Source organism: Myotis lucifugus, unplaced genomic scaffold (genome assembly GCF_000147115.1).
Source record: "Myotis lucifugus unplaced genomic scaffold, Myoluc2.0 scaffold_0, whole genome shotgun sequence".
NCBI lineage: Eukaryota > Metazoa > Chordata > Mammalia > Chiroptera > Vespertilionidae > Myotis > Myotis lucifugus.
In genome coordinates this window covers 41,902,648-41,919,311 of record NW_005871048.1, presented here as the reverse complement: position 1 = coordinate 41,919,311, position 16,664 = coordinate 41,902,648, and the positions used below count along the sequence as shown (strand labels likewise).

General features: G+C 36.9%; 1 protein-coding gene and 1 long non-coding RNA gene across 3 annotated transcripts in view; one reads left to right on the top strand and one right to left on the bottom strand.

The window, feature by feature from the left end:
- LOC111825263 overlaps positions 1–16,664 on the bottom strand; it is a 30,015-nt gene that overhangs the window by 2,947 nt on the left and 10,404 nt on the right. The window contains exon 2 of the long non-coding RNA XR_002828433.1: positions 583–713. This is a non-coding gene — a long non-coding RNA (uncharacterized LOC111825263). The remainder of the gene's footprint in view (positions 1–582; positions 714–16,664) is intronic.
- Positions 1–16,664, top strand: part of SLC30A5 (solute carrier family 30 member 5) — a 29,320-nt gene that overhangs the window by 5,922 nt on the left and 6,734 nt on the right. For both annotated transcript variants that reach the window (XM_023751200.1, XM_014452168.2), the window contains exons 2-12: positions 16–140; positions 2,360–2,426; positions 3,450–3,535; positions 4,479–4,566; positions 6,889–6,976; positions 8,592–8,668; positions 8,900–9,070; positions 9,804–10,092; positions 10,257–10,465; positions 13,417–13,574; positions 14,411–14,540. In XM_023751200.1, the coding sequence (XP_023606968.1) occupies positions 2,373–2,426; positions 3,450–3,535; positions 4,479–4,566; positions 6,889–6,976; positions 8,592–8,668; positions 8,900–9,070; positions 9,804–10,092; positions 10,257–10,465; positions 13,417–13,574; positions 14,411–14,540 (1,350 nt within the window). In that variant the 5' untranslated portion in view covers positions 16–140; positions 2,360–2,372. The remainder of the gene's footprint in view (positions 1–15; positions 141–2,359; positions 2,427–3,449; positions 3,536–4,478; positions 4,567–6,888; positions 6,977–8,591; positions 8,669–8,899; positions 9,071–9,803; positions 10,093–10,256; positions 10,466–13,416; positions 13,575–14,410; positions 14,541–16,664) is intronic.

Genomic DNA, 16,664 nt, shown 5'->3' with positions numbered 1-16,664 from the left:
GCTTTTATTTTTCAGATTCACGAAAATATATTGTGTTACTATGTTTCACTAAATTCTTGGAAGGCAGTGGGACTTTTTGAATCATATGATCTCCTAAAAGCAGTTCACATTGTTCAGTTCATTTTTATATTAAAGCTTGGGTGAGTGTGTATGGTTCTTTTTTTCCTTAATGTTTTTTTATTTCTTTGAAAATCCTGTTTTAACTGAGTATATTTAGGAAATTTTATGTGGAATATTTTGAAATAGAATATCTAAGGTTAGCAGTACAAGGAGATTGATTAAAACAATAAATAAATAAATAAAAAGCCCTGGCCAGTGTGGCTTCATTGGTTAAAGTGTTGTCTTGTATACCAAAAGGTTTCCGGTTCAATTTCCAGTTTGGGCACATACCTGGTTTTCAGGTTCGATCCCCAGTCGGAGCACATTGATCTTTCTCTCTTTCTCTCTCTCCCTCCTTCCCTCCCCCCCTCCCTCTCCCCTTTCCTCTCTCTCTAAAATCAATAAGCATATCCCTAGGTGAAAATTTTTTTTACAAAAGGGATTGTTATACTCTAATAGCTTGCCAAAAACATAGACTTTTACCTTCATTTGTGTTAAGGAGGGTTTGGAAAATTTCTGCTTAATTGAAGACAGCTAGATTCTCATTCTGTTTCAGCCACAATCTGTTGCAGTATCTTAATGTCAGCTAGCTTCTGAAAGCTCCCTGTATACCCCTGAGGGAATAAGAGGCAAGCAAATAATTTATTAGTTTATGTAGAGATAGACGCCCTAAAAGGGTCTCAGGGGCCCTAGGGATTCCCAGGCCATACCACCAGTATAGTCCAATCTTCCAGCAGACATAATCTTCCAGCAGGCATAGAATGTTACAGATGTTCCTTATTTTCTAAGATAAACTATGCTGGGCTATGTTCACTACATGTTTCCTTCACAGTACAGGATCCTTATCCTATATAATAAAAAGCTAATATGCAAATTGACAAAATGGCGGAATGACCAGTTGCTATGATGCGCACTGACCACCAGGGGGCTGACGCTCAATGCAGGAGCTACCCCCTGGTGGTCAGAAGCCCTGAGCTGGGCTCACGGCTGGCGAGCACAGTGGCAGTGGCAGGAGACTCTCCCACTTTCGCGGCAGCACTAAGGATGTCCTGGAGTGGGCCTAAGCCATCAATCGGACATCCCCCGATGGCTCCATACTGCGAGAGGGCACAGGCCGGGCTGAGGGACCGCCCCCGAGTGCACAAATTTTGTGCACTGGGCCTCTAGTATAGTATAAATTTAACATTCTGCATATAGTAAGAAATTCTCTCTAAATAAAGATTCTCTGGACCTTGAGATTGATAGTGATCACCCTCTGTGTTAATAAAAATATGTTAAGAACTCCTGGGAGTATAATTTTAGTAATAATTATGGAAAGTGATACTAGACTAGGAAATTTTAAGCAATATTTGTATGCATTTTTATATAACTACTAGAGGCCCGGTGCATGAAATTCGTGCACTTGGGGGGGGCGTCCCTCAGCATGGCCTGCACCCTCTTGCAGTCTGGGAGCCCTCGGGGGATGTCCAACTGCTGGCTTAGGCCCTAAGCCGGCAGTCAGACATCCTTAGCGCTGCCGTGGAGGCGGGAGAGGCCATGAGCCCAGCTTCTGGCTGAGCAGCGCTCCCCCTGTGGGAGCGCACTGAGCACCAGGGGGCAGCTCCTGCATTGAGCATATGCCCTCTGGTGGTCAGTGCGTGTCATAGCGACCGGTAGTTCTGCCGTTCAGTCAATTTGCATATTGGCCTCTTATTATATAGGATTTTGGGAAAGTGAAAGGTAAGGACATATAATTAATACTTTATTCATTTCTATTAAGATTTGTTATTACTAAATTTTGGATAAAATTGGGATTATTTTCTTTGGTATTTCAAGTATGAAATAATATCCTTTTCTTTTTTGGCTTTTGAACTGGTTCAGAAGGCAACTGCAAAAAAAAGAGTCCCAAAATGTTGCAGTGGCTGCCTTATTGAAATTAGTATTGTCTGGCCACTGTGGCTCACTGGTTGAGCATGAACCAGGAGTCAATTCTGGGTCAGGGCGCATGCCTGGGTTTCAGGCTTAATCACCAGTAGCGGGCCTGTAGGAAGCAGCTACTGGTGATTCTCTCTAATCATTGATGTTTTTCTCTCTCCCTCTCTCTGAAATTAAACACACACACACACAGTATTGTTCTTTAGTATAATTTCTTTAGAGGTTAACGTACCTCTAAAGAACTTTCAAGTTCTAGTGTATGTATTTATCTAAAATAAGTGTCTTTACTTAAAACCAAACCTTGAATTTAAGATTGATTAATATATTAATGTTTCAATATTCACAGGACTGCATTTCTTATGGTTTTGTTTCAAAAGCCATTTTCTTCTGGAAAAAGTATTACCAGACACCAGGTGAGTTTTTTGCTGAATCCTTTTCCCTAGCTGCTTCCCAGTCAGTAGGCCAGATGACAGTGCTCTTTCCTTGATCAGGGTTACTTAACAAATAATTTAAGTGCAAAGCAGAACATTCCCAAAGTTAGCTTGTCTATTCAGAATTGGAGCGTCAAGAATGAACTATGAAGTTGTAAGATAATGGAATTTTTAAAAATGCAGAAAAGGCTAGAACATTTTTAAAACATGCATATGATTATTTTTTTTAGTGCAGGATCTTTTTTCTGAAAGGTTTACAAGTCAGACATGGAGACATGACCCAGAGCCTATTACAAAGTCATTTGACTTAAGTGGAAATAATAATACCTCCCTTCCATAGGAATAAATGAGTTTATACATATAAATTCTTAAAATAGTGCCTAACATATAGAGTATGCAATACATACTATGTCACCCTCGTCATCATTATCATTATTCCCTTTAGGCATCTGAGGTTCAAGATGCATACCAGAAATGTCCTTCATTCTGCATAATCTCATATTACCACCTGTTTGGATAGTAGTTAATCCCCTATTACATGTTTGCTTTTGGAAATCTGTGCCATGATTTTTTATTAGAATGGCAAATTAAGTACCTCTGTTTTAGAGACCAAGGTTGTTTTTAAAAATAGGATTAATATTTTAAAACACATCATAACTTTTCTTCTCTCTCTTCAAATTATTGAAGCACTTACTATTCCTGATGGAAAAGAATTTAAAGACTAAAATATTAAATGTTCCTAGTACATTAGTGATAAACTAAGTGGGAGGGAACGGAAAATTGTACTGTATAGAAAAAGATTTCAAGATCCAACAGACTCCTGGAAACCAGAATACTGTCTTCAAATTCAAATTTAGTTAAAGGATCTTAACATTTTCTATTAAATTTCAAAATATGTAATTAGCCTTTAAAATATTTGTATTACCATTATTATATTTCCCTATGTGTATTAAGATTTTCAGATATTTATGACTGACATTTTTAATGTTTTGTTTCCATTTATAGTGGATCAAAATATTTAAACATGCAGTTGCTGGGTGTATCATTTCACTCTTGTGGTTTTTTGGCCTCACTCTTTGTGGACCACTAAGGTAAATAAAAATATATATTTTGAATGCTTGTTTATATCTCTTCATTTTGAATATTAGTTTTGTTCCATTAGATTTTATGTCAAATATTTGTGTCAAAATACATACAAATGCTTCTATGACTTCTATAGCATTGGGTACAACTCAACAAATATATAGGGCTTGCTTTTCTTTATAGTTTTACCATATATGTACATATTTCTTCTTCTTTTTAATGGTTAACTTTGCAAGTTTTTTACTTGCATGTATTTTTCTGCAGCATACTTTTTCCATTGGGCTGCTATAACCAAGTACCACAGATTGAGTGTCTTATAAACAACACATTTATTTCTCATAGTTCTGGAAGCTGACAAATTCACGATCAAGGTGAGATATATTCAGTATTTGGTAGAAGAAGCAAGGGAGCTCTCTGTGGTCTTTTTTATAAGGGCACTAATCCCATCCATGAGGACTCTACCTTTAGGATACATTAGGGATTGGGTTCAACATATGAATAGGTTGGGGGAGGGCACACAAATATTCAGTCTATAGGACTTTTAAAGTGTACAATTTTGTATTAGTATATTCATGGAATTTCATTCATTCTTACTGCTGTATAATATAGTCCACTAAATGGATATATTCTAATTTACATCATCTATCTTAACAGGTTATTTCCAATATTAGGCTACTGCAAACAATGCTGGTGTCTTTATAAGTGTTCCCAAGTACACAAATACAAGAAATCTGTATGATATAATTCTATGAGTAGTACTGTTGAGTATTTATAGCTTCAGCCTTTCTAAAGTAGATAATGCCAAAATATTTTCCAAAGCCGCTATTCCTATTTTTCTCATAATGTTTTGTGAATCAAGGGGAAATATTTCTTTTCTTTCACTCTAGTTGAATTAATGCTTTTTTATAAAGATCAGATATATTTCACGAATGATATGTTTTATTCTTGTAGGACTTTGCTGCTATTTGAACACAGTGATACTGTTGTCATCTCCCTACTCAGTGTTTTGTTCACTGGTTCTGGAGGAGGACCAGCAAAGGTAGAATTTTCCATTATTAGCTACTTGAAAATTGAAAGTATACACTTGAAATGTTATCCAAAGCAACAAAATAGTATATTTTAACATTTGAAAGAATGCAGGGGCTTTTTCTATTAATTTTACATTTTTCTTATAACCTTTTTGGCATCATTATATATTCCTAGAAAGTTGCATAAATAGTAGAGTAGTCTTTGTGCCCTTCACTCAGTTTCAGTAGTAACTTCTTACCCAACTCAATTATACTGTCAAAACCAGGAATTGACATTGGTACAATCCATAGACCTTATTCAGTTTTCACCAATTTTAAATACACTCATGTGTGTTTATATGTGTAGATTCGGGTAACTACTGCCACAATCAAGATACAGAACTGATTGATCACCACATCTCCTTTATGCTATACCTGAACCCTTTCCCACCTAGTTTTTAATCCCCAGACATCATTTTTGGAAAATACCTAAGAACCTTATTTAAAGTTTGATGAACATTTTTTATGAATATTTATACAGCATTTTGCCAACTAGGCATCCCTATTCAACTTATAATTTAAGTATTATTTTTAGTAAATGAGTCATCCATCTGTAATTCCAGTTCTTACAACTGCAATATTGCTATTTACCAAATTAAATGTTTCCTATGCATGGTACACTATTCTGGTTATAGGGGAAAGGAAAAACAAAATATAATAGTCCCCTTAGACTTTCAGGCTAAGTAATGGAGACAAGATGAATAAAATAAAGTAACGTGCCAAGTACAGAGTGAGAGACTGTAGATTCCACATTGGATCATTAATATTAAAGCATATGCCACTGTATAAGCTTCTCCCCTAACTTACAGAGTACTCCAAAATAAATGTCAAGTGAATTGAAGAGTTTTGTGGAAGATATTTGTAAAAGCATAAAAGCAGTAGGGAAAATATCACAAAGTCACTTTGTAAGGTATATAAATGTCTAATCACTATGTTGTACACCTGAAACTAATATAATACTTTATGTTAACTGTAATTGAAAAATAAATAATTTTTAAAATCACAAAGGGAAAATTCAATACATTTAAATTTAACTTCATAATGATTACAGGCTTTTATATAACAGAAATCATTTTGCAAACAACAAACTAACACAGCAAATTGCCATCAAAAAAAGCTTTACACGTCTTTAAAATATAAGTCAGTTAATAAAAATGCTTAAGATCCTCAACAGAAATGAGCAAACAGGGGAAAACAACTCACAAAAGAAATACAAAGGATTCAAAACATTAAAAAAACAAAACACAAATTTTGCTGCACCAATAATCAGAAATTAGAGTATAGATCTTGCATATCCGCTCATTAGTGTCAGTAATGAATCTCAGCATTTATTCAGGACTCAGTGGGTTTTTTCCTTAGTTATGACTAAAGCACTACAAAATTCTCAGTTGCCCTCTTTGTTAATAAAGGATTAGATTAAATTCTCCATATTTGAGTATTGTTGATGTTGCCATATTCTGATTCAATAAAAATTAACAAAATTTTAAATTGTGTGGTTTATGTGTACTGACTTTTGTCAAAATATCTACCACAGTAATAATTTATCAAGTGTAGTAGTAACATGTAATAAGTAAAATAGGATCTTCACTTTTCATTTTAAATTTTTATTTAATGAAAGTATCTGGTATTATACCTGTAAATTTGTAAATATAGAATGTATAATAATGCTATTTAAATTGCTTTTGTATAAACTGAAGTATTTGTAAAAACTAAGTTAGTATGTCCTTTCTATAATTTTCTTCTGTCAAAATCCTTTCCCTGGAATGAGAACATAAAAAGTTTGTCAGCTTTTAAGTGCCTTACACCTTTACTAGATATTAAAAATACTTTGCTAGCTTTCTTAATATAGCTTTTTACTTCTTTCCCCTAGAGGAGTGGTACCTAGAATATTGATATTATTATAAATTAACTGTTAAGTCCTTAATAATTATTCTTTACCTACTTGGGCTTTTCAATCAAAAGCAAAATAACATTTGCAAAGATTAATTCTGTGAACAATAATTGTTTGTGTATGGTAACATGGCTAGCCATATTAGTAAGTATACAATTGAAGTTGTCATTATTATGTGTCTTAAGTACCCTTAAAATATCCTGCAGAATTTATTAGAGCTCTTTACTTTTACCTTACTGTTAATACTGTAAATTTATATTGTACAGTATAAGGGCTCTAATGTCAGGTGTTATTTTACCTTAATTGTTAATTTGCAAAAAATTTTTTTCACATTTGTGTAATCATGGTCTTAAAAATCAGTTCTTGAAAAAGCCATTCTTAAGATTATTCTCTTCATTTCCAGACAAGGGGGGCTGCTTTTTTTATTATTGCTGTGATCTGCCTATTGCTTTTCGACAATGATGATCTCATGGCTAAAATGGCTGAACACCGTATCCTTTTGCAACAGATCAGAGTTATTTATTGTTGTAGAAAAATAAAAGACTGGCAGAATGGGAAATGGAATGACTGAATTAAACTATCAAGAAATTTAGGGACAGTAAAAGTATTTTACATTGACCTCATGCTAAATAAATGATTTAACACAACAAAATCAATCTATTTGCTCCCTTGTAATTTAATAATTTAAATGGTTGTTTTAGAAGTCACTGGCAATTATCTATATATATAAAAGCCTAAGCAACTGTTCGACCTGTAGCTATGACACATATTGACCACCAGGGGGCAGATGCTCAATGCACAGGCATGGAAACATGGAATAGACTGATGAATCTCAGAGGGATTCGTTGCACCAATGGAGTCCCTCGGCCTGGCCTGCAGGGATTGGGTCAAAACTGGCAGTCCGACATCCCCCAAGAGGTCCCTGATTGCAAGAGGGCGCCAGCCAGGCTGAGGGACCCCACCGGTGCACAGGGCCTCTAGTTAAATATAAATTTTAGATGAAAAATGTTTGGCATCTTCTTGCCAGAAAAAAAAAGTTCGTTTTTAAATTTGATATTCACTCTCTTGCTCTAAATTATTATCTCTGATTCAGCTCCCAATTTTCTCTTATGTAAACACAACTTTTGAGTCAAATATGTCTATTCACTTTCCTCTATGACCTAATTTGTTTTCTTTCTTATCCATACATATTTTTTTGCCCACTCTATTTATCAGAACTTAGAACACCATTTTTTTATTCTCCTGGTTATAGCTACTCACTGCCCAAAAACTTAGTTGTATCAGTTTACTTTGTTACAATAAAAGAGGGTGCCATGACTTTGAAAAACTCCTGTTGCTTGCAGTACAGCTATCTCACATACCCTTGATATTCACTCTCTTGCTCTCAAGTAACAGGAGTTTGTTTTTTGCTTGCTTTGATGAGGTCTATGTGGTTAATGACTTAGAAACAGATTTAGGACTGATTTTAAAAGTTATTCTAGCCCCACTGGTGTGACTCAGTGGTTGAGTGTCAACCCATGACTATGAAGTCATGGTTCGATTCCTGGTCAGGGCATGCCTGGGTTGCAAGCTCAATCTCCAGTAGTGGGTGTGCAGGAGATAGCTGATGAATGATTCTCTCTTATCATTGATGTTTCTCTCTCTCTCTCTCTCTCTCTCTCTCTCTCTCTCTCTCTCTCTCCCTCTCCCTTCCTCTCTGAAATCAATAAAAATGTATATAATTAATAAATAAAGTCATTCTAAAAGAGCAAGTCCATTGGATAGTAGTGGTCCAGGGAGGGTCCTTGCTCTTGTCCCTTTGTTCTACTTACAGTATATATATATGTCTCCTGGAGGTTAAGAACTAAAATTTAACAGCTATATCTTAGGCACTATTATAATTGTTTTGGAGATGACAAAAGGAATACAGAACAGCCAACTTATTAGTAATATCCCAGAATTAATTTTTAAATTATTTTTGTTTTAAGGGAAACTATTGAGGGTAGTCAGGTTTGGGGCCCCGGACTAGTCTATAGTCAACCTAAAATAATGTACCAAAAATTCCAGGAGGACTTCAGGGCAGTGAGTTAATATTTGCAATTTTTTCCTTTACTCCAACTCACTTAGCTGAAGGACATCATGACAGCGCTCTAACTCACATGCTTTACACAGCCATTGCCTTCTTAGGTGTGGCAGATCACAAGGTATGTTCTTTTCTTTGTTGCTAATGTGATCAAAGATTCTGAAAATTTACAACTATAACTTTAAAAGTGTTTAAAATAAGTTACCAATAATTTACAGTACTGCCTGCCATTTTAGTAGTTCAGGAATTTGGGATATGGAAAAACTAGTTCATCTCTTCAAATATTATGTATTTAAGGATTGAATATTGGACTGTGTTATTTCTAATGAGAATTATCTAATTTTGCTCATAGGGCGGAGTATTATTGCTAGTACTGGCTTTGTGTTGTAAAGTTGGCTTTCATACAGCTTCCAGAAAGCTCTCTATAGATGTTGGTGGAGCCAAACGTCTTCAAGCTTTATCCCATCTTGTTTCTGTGCTTCTCTTGTGTCCATGGGTCATTGTTCTTTCTGTGACAACTGAGGTAAGATCAGGAATTTATTGGTAATAAGTAAAATGAATTGCTATTACTTATAAATTTTAGTTTGGTACATTGTATTTTATTTCAATTTGAGGTTGCAAGTGGCTTAAATTATCTTTGCTTTTTCTTTGTAGTTTTTGAAAACTTTTTAATTTTATTGTTTATAGAGAAATCAAATCAAGTACCATTATATTTATATACCTTCCCATGCCTATGGCTCAAAGGAATCAGTTGAAACAATTTAATACACACCATGGGTTAGGCCAGCCGTGGGCAAACTACGGCCCACGGGCCGGATCTGGCCCGTTTGAAATGAATAAAACTAAAAAAAAAATAGACCGTACCCTTTTATGTAATGATGTTTACTTTGAATTTATATTAGTTCACACAAACACTCCATCCAGGCTTTTGTTCCGGCCCTCCGGTCCAGTTTAAGAACCCATTGTGGCCCTCGAGTCAAAAAGTTTACCCACCCCTGGGTTAGGCACAAGGATTTTGGGTCACCTATTATTTTAAAAAGTACTGAACCCAAGTGCTTTTGTTTTTAATACTTTGGGGAATATTGGGGAAATGTGCCAGTATCTTATAGGTCTTTATTTGGGCATTGTACAAATCATATTGAATCACGAGAACATTTGTTATACATAAAGGGATTAACTTAAACATCTTAAAAGATATGAACTTATACCGTTATAAAATTGACCTCCCCCCCCAATTTTTTTTATTTTATTTCTAGAGTAAAGTCGAGTCTTGGTTTTCTCTCATTATGCCTTTCACAACGGTTATCTTTTTAATCATGATCCTGGATTTCTATGTTGATGCCATTTGTTCAGTCAAAATAGAAGTTAACAAATGTGCCCGCTATGGATCCTTCACCATTTTCATTAGTGCTCTACTTTTTGGAAATTTTTGGACGCATCCAATAACAGACCAGCTCCGGGCTATGAACAGAGCAGCACACCAGGAGAGCACTGAACACGTCCTGTCTGGAGGAGTGGTAGTGAGCGCTATATTCTTCATTTTGTGTAAGCTTTTTTCTCCTTAGAAAATTTCTTCTTTTGGATTCTGATGATTACATTATTTACTCAATTTGGAAATTTATTCTGCTTGCATTTAGTGCTGACAAATACTATGTTGGGTTTTGGTAGCTTAAACTTTTATAATATTCTTTTTTTCTCTCTCTTTTTAGCTGCTAACATCTTATCATCTCCCTCTAAAAGAGGACAGAAAGGTACCCTAATTGGATATTCTCCTGAAGGAACACCTCTTTATAACTTCATGGGTGATGCTTTTCAGCATAGCTCGCAATCCATTCCTAGGTTTATTAAGGAATCACTAAAACAAATTCTCGAGGAGAATGACTCTAGGCAGATCTTTTACTTCTTGTGTTTGAATCTGGTAAGATTTTAAAATATAAGCGGTATATCTTAAAAGCTTAATCTTTTAATTCTGACAATTCTGGTATAATAGCAATTCCCAAATTTCTGGTAATTACAAATGGGTTAAAATTACATTTTCTCAAGTATTATCTCAATTCATTGAGGTTCTGCTTCCCAGCATATGTCGACAGTTTGGCTCAAATAAACTCACAAAAATTGAAAAAAAAATTACATTTTCGGGAGAAACCAAGATGGCAGCATAGGTAAACACCAGAGATTGCTGCCTCGCACAACCACTTCAAAAATACAACTAAAAGACGGAACGGACATCATCCAGAATCACAGGAAGGCTGGCTGAGTGGAAATTCTACAACTAGAAGGAAAGAGAAAAGCATACCAAGACTCAGAGGAGGTGTGGTGCGGAAGTAAAATACAAAGGTGCGGAGGTGCATGCGGAGAGGGCTGGCAGCTGAGGACACGGTTGTCTTTTTCAATCGGGAGGGAGTCTCAAGCTCTGAGCTCCAGTTCCGGCCAAGTCTCTGGGGACCCAGACTCATATGGGAGAAACTGGACTGTCTGGCATCAGTCGGGACTCAAGGGCAGCTTTCTGTCGGGGCTACTTCCAGCAATTTCCGGGACACTGAGAAGCAGGGCCTCTGAGGGCAGGACTGAGAGCAGCCATAACTGCTCACTCTGCCCTGTTGATCCCCTGGGACCCCGCCCTGCCCAAGCCACGGAGGCTTTTGCATATGAAAGGCCTGGCCCTTTGCAATCTGATAATTACCTAACAAACTGCAGCTGGCCCAAGGCCCCAGGGCAACTTGCATTGTGTTACAGCTGGCTCCTGCTGGATAGCCTTAGACAGAGGCTAGATTAGCACCTCCTTAGAGATCCAGGAGCCAGTGTGCCCGGTGGTCAGAGTGGGACCATCCAGATTGCAGCTCCTCGGATCCATAAAGGACACACTCGGGGCAGACTCAGTGAGCACCAAAGCCCCACTGAAGCAAGTCTTGCCCCGGAAGGGTGTCTCCAGCACAGAAGTTCTCCCACTGCAGACACAGCTGATTCTCACAGCCAAGTGGCCTGGAGGTCAATCCCTCCAAGTGTTACCTACAACAATCAAGGCTTAACTACAACAAGACTGCACAAAGCCCACAAGGGGGTGCACCAAGAGTGTCTACTTCAGGTAATTGGGGAGGCTGAGCCACTGGGCCCTATAGGACACCTAGTACAGAAAGCCACTCTATCGACACAGCGAAGCATAAAAAAAATGCGAAGACAAAGAAATAGGACACAAATGACAGAAATGGAGGAAAGCAAACCACTGGATATAGAGTTCAAAACCACACTTTTAAGGTTTTTCAAGAATTTTCTAGAAACCACCGATAAACTTAATGAGACCCTCAAGAAATCTAATGAGACCCTCGAGGATGTGATAAAGGACCAACTAGAAATTAAGCATACACTGACTGAAATAAAGAATATTATACAGACTCACAACAGCAGACTAGAGGATCGCAAGAATCCAGTCAAAGATTTGAAATACGAAGAAGCAAAAAACACCCAACCGGAAAAACAAAAAGAAAAAAGAATCCAAAAATATGAAGATAGTGTAAGGAGCCTCTGGGACAGCTTCAAGCGTACCAACATCCGAATTATAGGGGTGCCAGAAGAAGAGAGAGAGCAAGATATTGAAAACCTATTTGAAGAAATAATGACAGAAAACTTCCCCTACCTGGTGAAAGAAATAGACTTACAAGTCCAGGATGCGCAGAGAACCCCAAACAAAAGGAATCCAAAGAGGACCACACCAAGACACATCATAATTAAAATGCCAAAAGCAAAAGACAAAGAGAATCTTAAAAGCAGCAAGAGAAAAAAAGTCAGTTACCTACAAGGGAGTACCCATACGACTGTCAGCTGATTTCTCAACAGAAACTTTGCAGGCCAGAAGGGAGTGGCAAGAAATACTCAAAGTGATGAATACCAAGAACCTACAACCAAGATTACTTTATCCAGCAAAGCTATCATTCAGAATTGAAGGTCAGATAAAGAGCTTCACAGATAAGAAAAAGCTAAAGGAGTTCACCACTAAACCAGTATTATATGAAATGCTGAAAGGTATCCTTTAAGAAGAGGAAGAAGAAGAAAATGGTAAAGATACAAACTATGAACAACAAATACACATCTACAACTAGTGAATCTAAAAATCAAGTGAATAAATAATCTGATGAACAGAATAAACTGGTGATTATAATAGAATCAGGAGCATAGAAAGGGAGTGGACTGACTATTCTTGGGGGGGAAAGGGGTGTGGGGGATGCAGGAAGAAACTGAAAAAAAAATCATGCACCTATGGATGAGGACGGGGGGCAGGGGGTGTGAGGGCGGAGGGTGGGGTGGGAACCGGGTGGAGGGGAGCTATGGGGGGGAAAAAGAGGAACAACTGTAATAATCTGAACAATAAAGATTTAATTTTAAAAAAATTACATTTTCTCTAAGTAGTAGGAAGATTACAGGGTTATATTCAGACTACTTAGGCAAACAGTTTTTGAGGCATTTTAGAAACGGTTTAGTGTAGTGTTTCAAATCAATAAATATAGTAGCTTTTAAAGATGTTATCTATTCCTTGTAGGATCTCACTACAGACCAGATGCTAACATGTTAAAGCTTAGTTTATTGCATTCTACAGACCTATAAATAAAACTATAAAACCATCTCCTTTTAAATAACTTATGAGATGGACATATCTGGTTAGCGTAGTTTCTTACAATTTATATGACATGCAGTTTTAGTAGAAATACCAGTTAAATAACTAGAGGCAGTTATATCTTCAAGTAAAGATTGGGTATAATTAAAGTTATAATATGGGTTAATTGGGGTAAAATCCTCGACTAAATTCTGGTGAGTCTCTCTTGAAACAGTATTTCCCAACACACTCCCCTATTTTTTTTTATTTTTATATTTTAGCTTTTTACCTTTGTGGAATTATTTTATGGCGTGTTGACCAATAGTCTGGGTCTGATCTCAGATGGATTTCACATGCTCTTTGACTGCTCTGCTTTGGTCATGGGACTTTTTGCTGCCCTAATGAGTAGATGGAAAGCAACTCGGATTTTCTCCTATGGGTAGGTACACTATCAAGGTAATGCAGTACAATGAAAAAGTCTTAAGTGCAAATTCCATCTTAGGGACATGAAATTTTATTATTCTTAATACAAATAATTTTTCAGAGTTTTGTTTTTCTTTAATTTGAACTATGTAAGAGGAAATGAACCAGACGTTTAAGAAATACTAATTGGCAATAAGCTCAAGATTGTACTCCCTGGCAAATCCCTCTTATAGGCAAAGAGGAAATAGTTAAACATTGAGCTCTTTGCTCAACATGTTTCTTTGAGGCAATGGAATGTACATGATCATTCACATTTTTGCTGTTAGGTGTATTAAAAATGAAGGGGCTATACATTAAATATCCTTTCATTAAATGAATAATTCAGTTCAACAAATATTAGAATCCCCTGTTGGTACAAGGTATTTTGATAAGACCTACTCTAAATAGATTAATAAATTCAGCTCTTATTTTCAACTGTTTATATTTTGAAAGATAAATGAGCCAAAAATACAAATGATTTTGGTATAAAGCAGAATCTATGTGCTGTGACAGAGATACAGAGCACACATTAAGGGCTTAAAGGAAAAATAACTTCTTGCTAAGAAATTAGGAAAGGCTTTGTGTAAAAGAGGGAACATTTATATATTGATAAATATATAAAATTTCAACAGATATATGTCCAGAAAGTACCTTGGAACATACTAGTATGATGTTTAAAATCTTGGTAACTTTCTAATATTACTATTTATGTAGTTGAAAATTTGGACTTGTTTTCTCATTTGGAAAGTAATAATGTTATACTTTTAAACTATTTGTCATTTCCTTTTCTAAAAATATATTCTACATTTTTAGGTATGGCCGAATAGAAATTCTCTCTGGCTTTATTAATGGACTTTTTCTAATGGTAATAGCTTTCTTTGTGTTTATGGAGTCAGTGGCTAGATTAATTGATCCTCCGGAACTAGACACACACATGTTAACAGTAAGTCTTTATTTTTCTATTTTAATTACTGCTCATACTCACATAGTTTTTTCATGCTAAAGTATAACTATTTGTAATTACTGATCTTAGAAGGTTTTATTTCATTTTTTATTTAAATCAACATAACTTCCTGTTATTTACACTGCTGACTCTTACAAAAAAATTTTCCCCTCAGGCTGTGCTAGAGTTCCAGGAGCCTGGCAGATTCTTAGCAAATTCACCAATCCCTGATAAATACCCTGCCACCCTTCCCTCCACTGCCCTAGGGAAGATCCATATCTTTGGCCCTGCCCTCTGGGCTGCTGAAATACTCTCCTGGGCCCCATCTTTTTTGGAAGGAGCTTTCCCTCCCATCCCTTCTCCTCCTCCTTCCACCCACCAGTGCTCAGGCGCCTCACTGGTGTTCAGAGGAACGTTTTTTAATTTCCTTTTCTCTTTTTTAAAATTTTTTTCTCTTAGAATTAATCCTTTCCTCTCATATTTTAGTAGGCAAAATATTAGATGACATTCTAAAACATAGAGATCTCTTTCTGACTTACTAAATGTTTTTGTTTGGCCCTGGCTGGTGTTCTCAGTGGTTAGAGTGTCAGGCCCAGAACCCAAGGGTCACGGGTTCGATTCCAGTCAAGGGTACGTACCTGGGTTGCAGGTTCCCTGCCCCAGATGGGACATGTGTAGGAGGTGGCCAGTTGATGTAGCTCTCTCACATGATGTTTCTCTCTCTCTCTTCTTCCCCCCCCCCACTCCCTTCTACTCTCTCTAAAATCAATGGAAAAAATATCTTCCAGTGAGGATTAACCAAAATAAATAAATTAAATAAAATGCCTTCCAATATTAAAAGCTGATTCAACTTCCTTAAAAAAATAAAAAATAAATGTTTTTGTTTGAAAGTGTGTTTTTAAGTACCTGAAAAAATTTGTTAGAGATAGAATCAGAAAAAAAATATTTTTCCAATATGTTTGTATTGATTTCAGAGAGGCAGGCAGAGGGAGAGATAGAAACATCAATGATGAGAGAGAATCATTGATCGGCTGCTTCCTGCATGCCCACCACTGAGGATCAAGCCTGTAATCCGGGCATGTGCCCTGACCAGGAATTGGACTGTGACCTCCTGGTTCATAGGTCAGTGCTCAACTATTGAGCCACACTGGTTTGGCAGAAAAATATTAATTTTACTCCATAGATTATAGGAACACTATAGCAACTTTTAATGTTCTTCCTATACCTAAAGACTACCTTTATATGTGCTCTTTCTTGTAGTTGGCCTGCCCTTCCCTTACTTCTGACATTCAGACTTCCTTAAGACTTTGCTTATATGTCTCCTCCGGTGGCATACTTTCCCTTAACCCCTCTCTTTTCTCTGGAAAGTTTGTTAGCTATCCCTTTCTCAATATTCCCATAGCAGTGTTGAGTTATAACTATTGTTTAATTTGTCATTATTCCACAATTAAGATGTAAGTGAAGTGTTTTCAGGACCTGAATTGTGTATCATTAACTCTTAAATTGTAGCACTTGGCTTGTAGGAACTCAGCAATTAATTGATGAATGACTAAAAACAATTATGAGTCTTGTTGGTAGAAGCATATATTAGTAAAATGTTTTTGGATTGCAGTTTGGAAATATATTTTGAATTTTAAGTGCTCATATCCTTTGAGCTTTAATATTTAATACAGAAATATTCACACAAGTGTGTAGAGATGCATGATTCATTATATCATTATTTATAACTAGAGGCCTGATGCACGAAATTCATGCAAGGGCCTTGGCCCCGGCCCCCACCCGCCGCCGCCATGGCCAGGGGCCTCTGCTGCCACTGCCTCAGTCCCTGCCTGCTGTGGCTTTGTCCAGAAGGAAGGGACGTCCAGAAGGACGTCTGGTCTAATTAGGCATATTACGCTTTTAATCATTTATACTAAATAAAAAGGGGTAATAATGCAAATTAATCCATCAACTCCACGGACAAAAAAGGGAAGCACCCCATAGGCCCCAAGGATGGCGGGCGCCGGTGGGAGGCCCACGAGGCTGCCCAGAGCCGGGCGGGAGGTTTGGATTCCTTTGTCCGCCCAAGCAACAAAGGGAGGCAAAGCCTCCCGCAAGGCCCCGGCCAAGTTGCTGAGGGGCCAG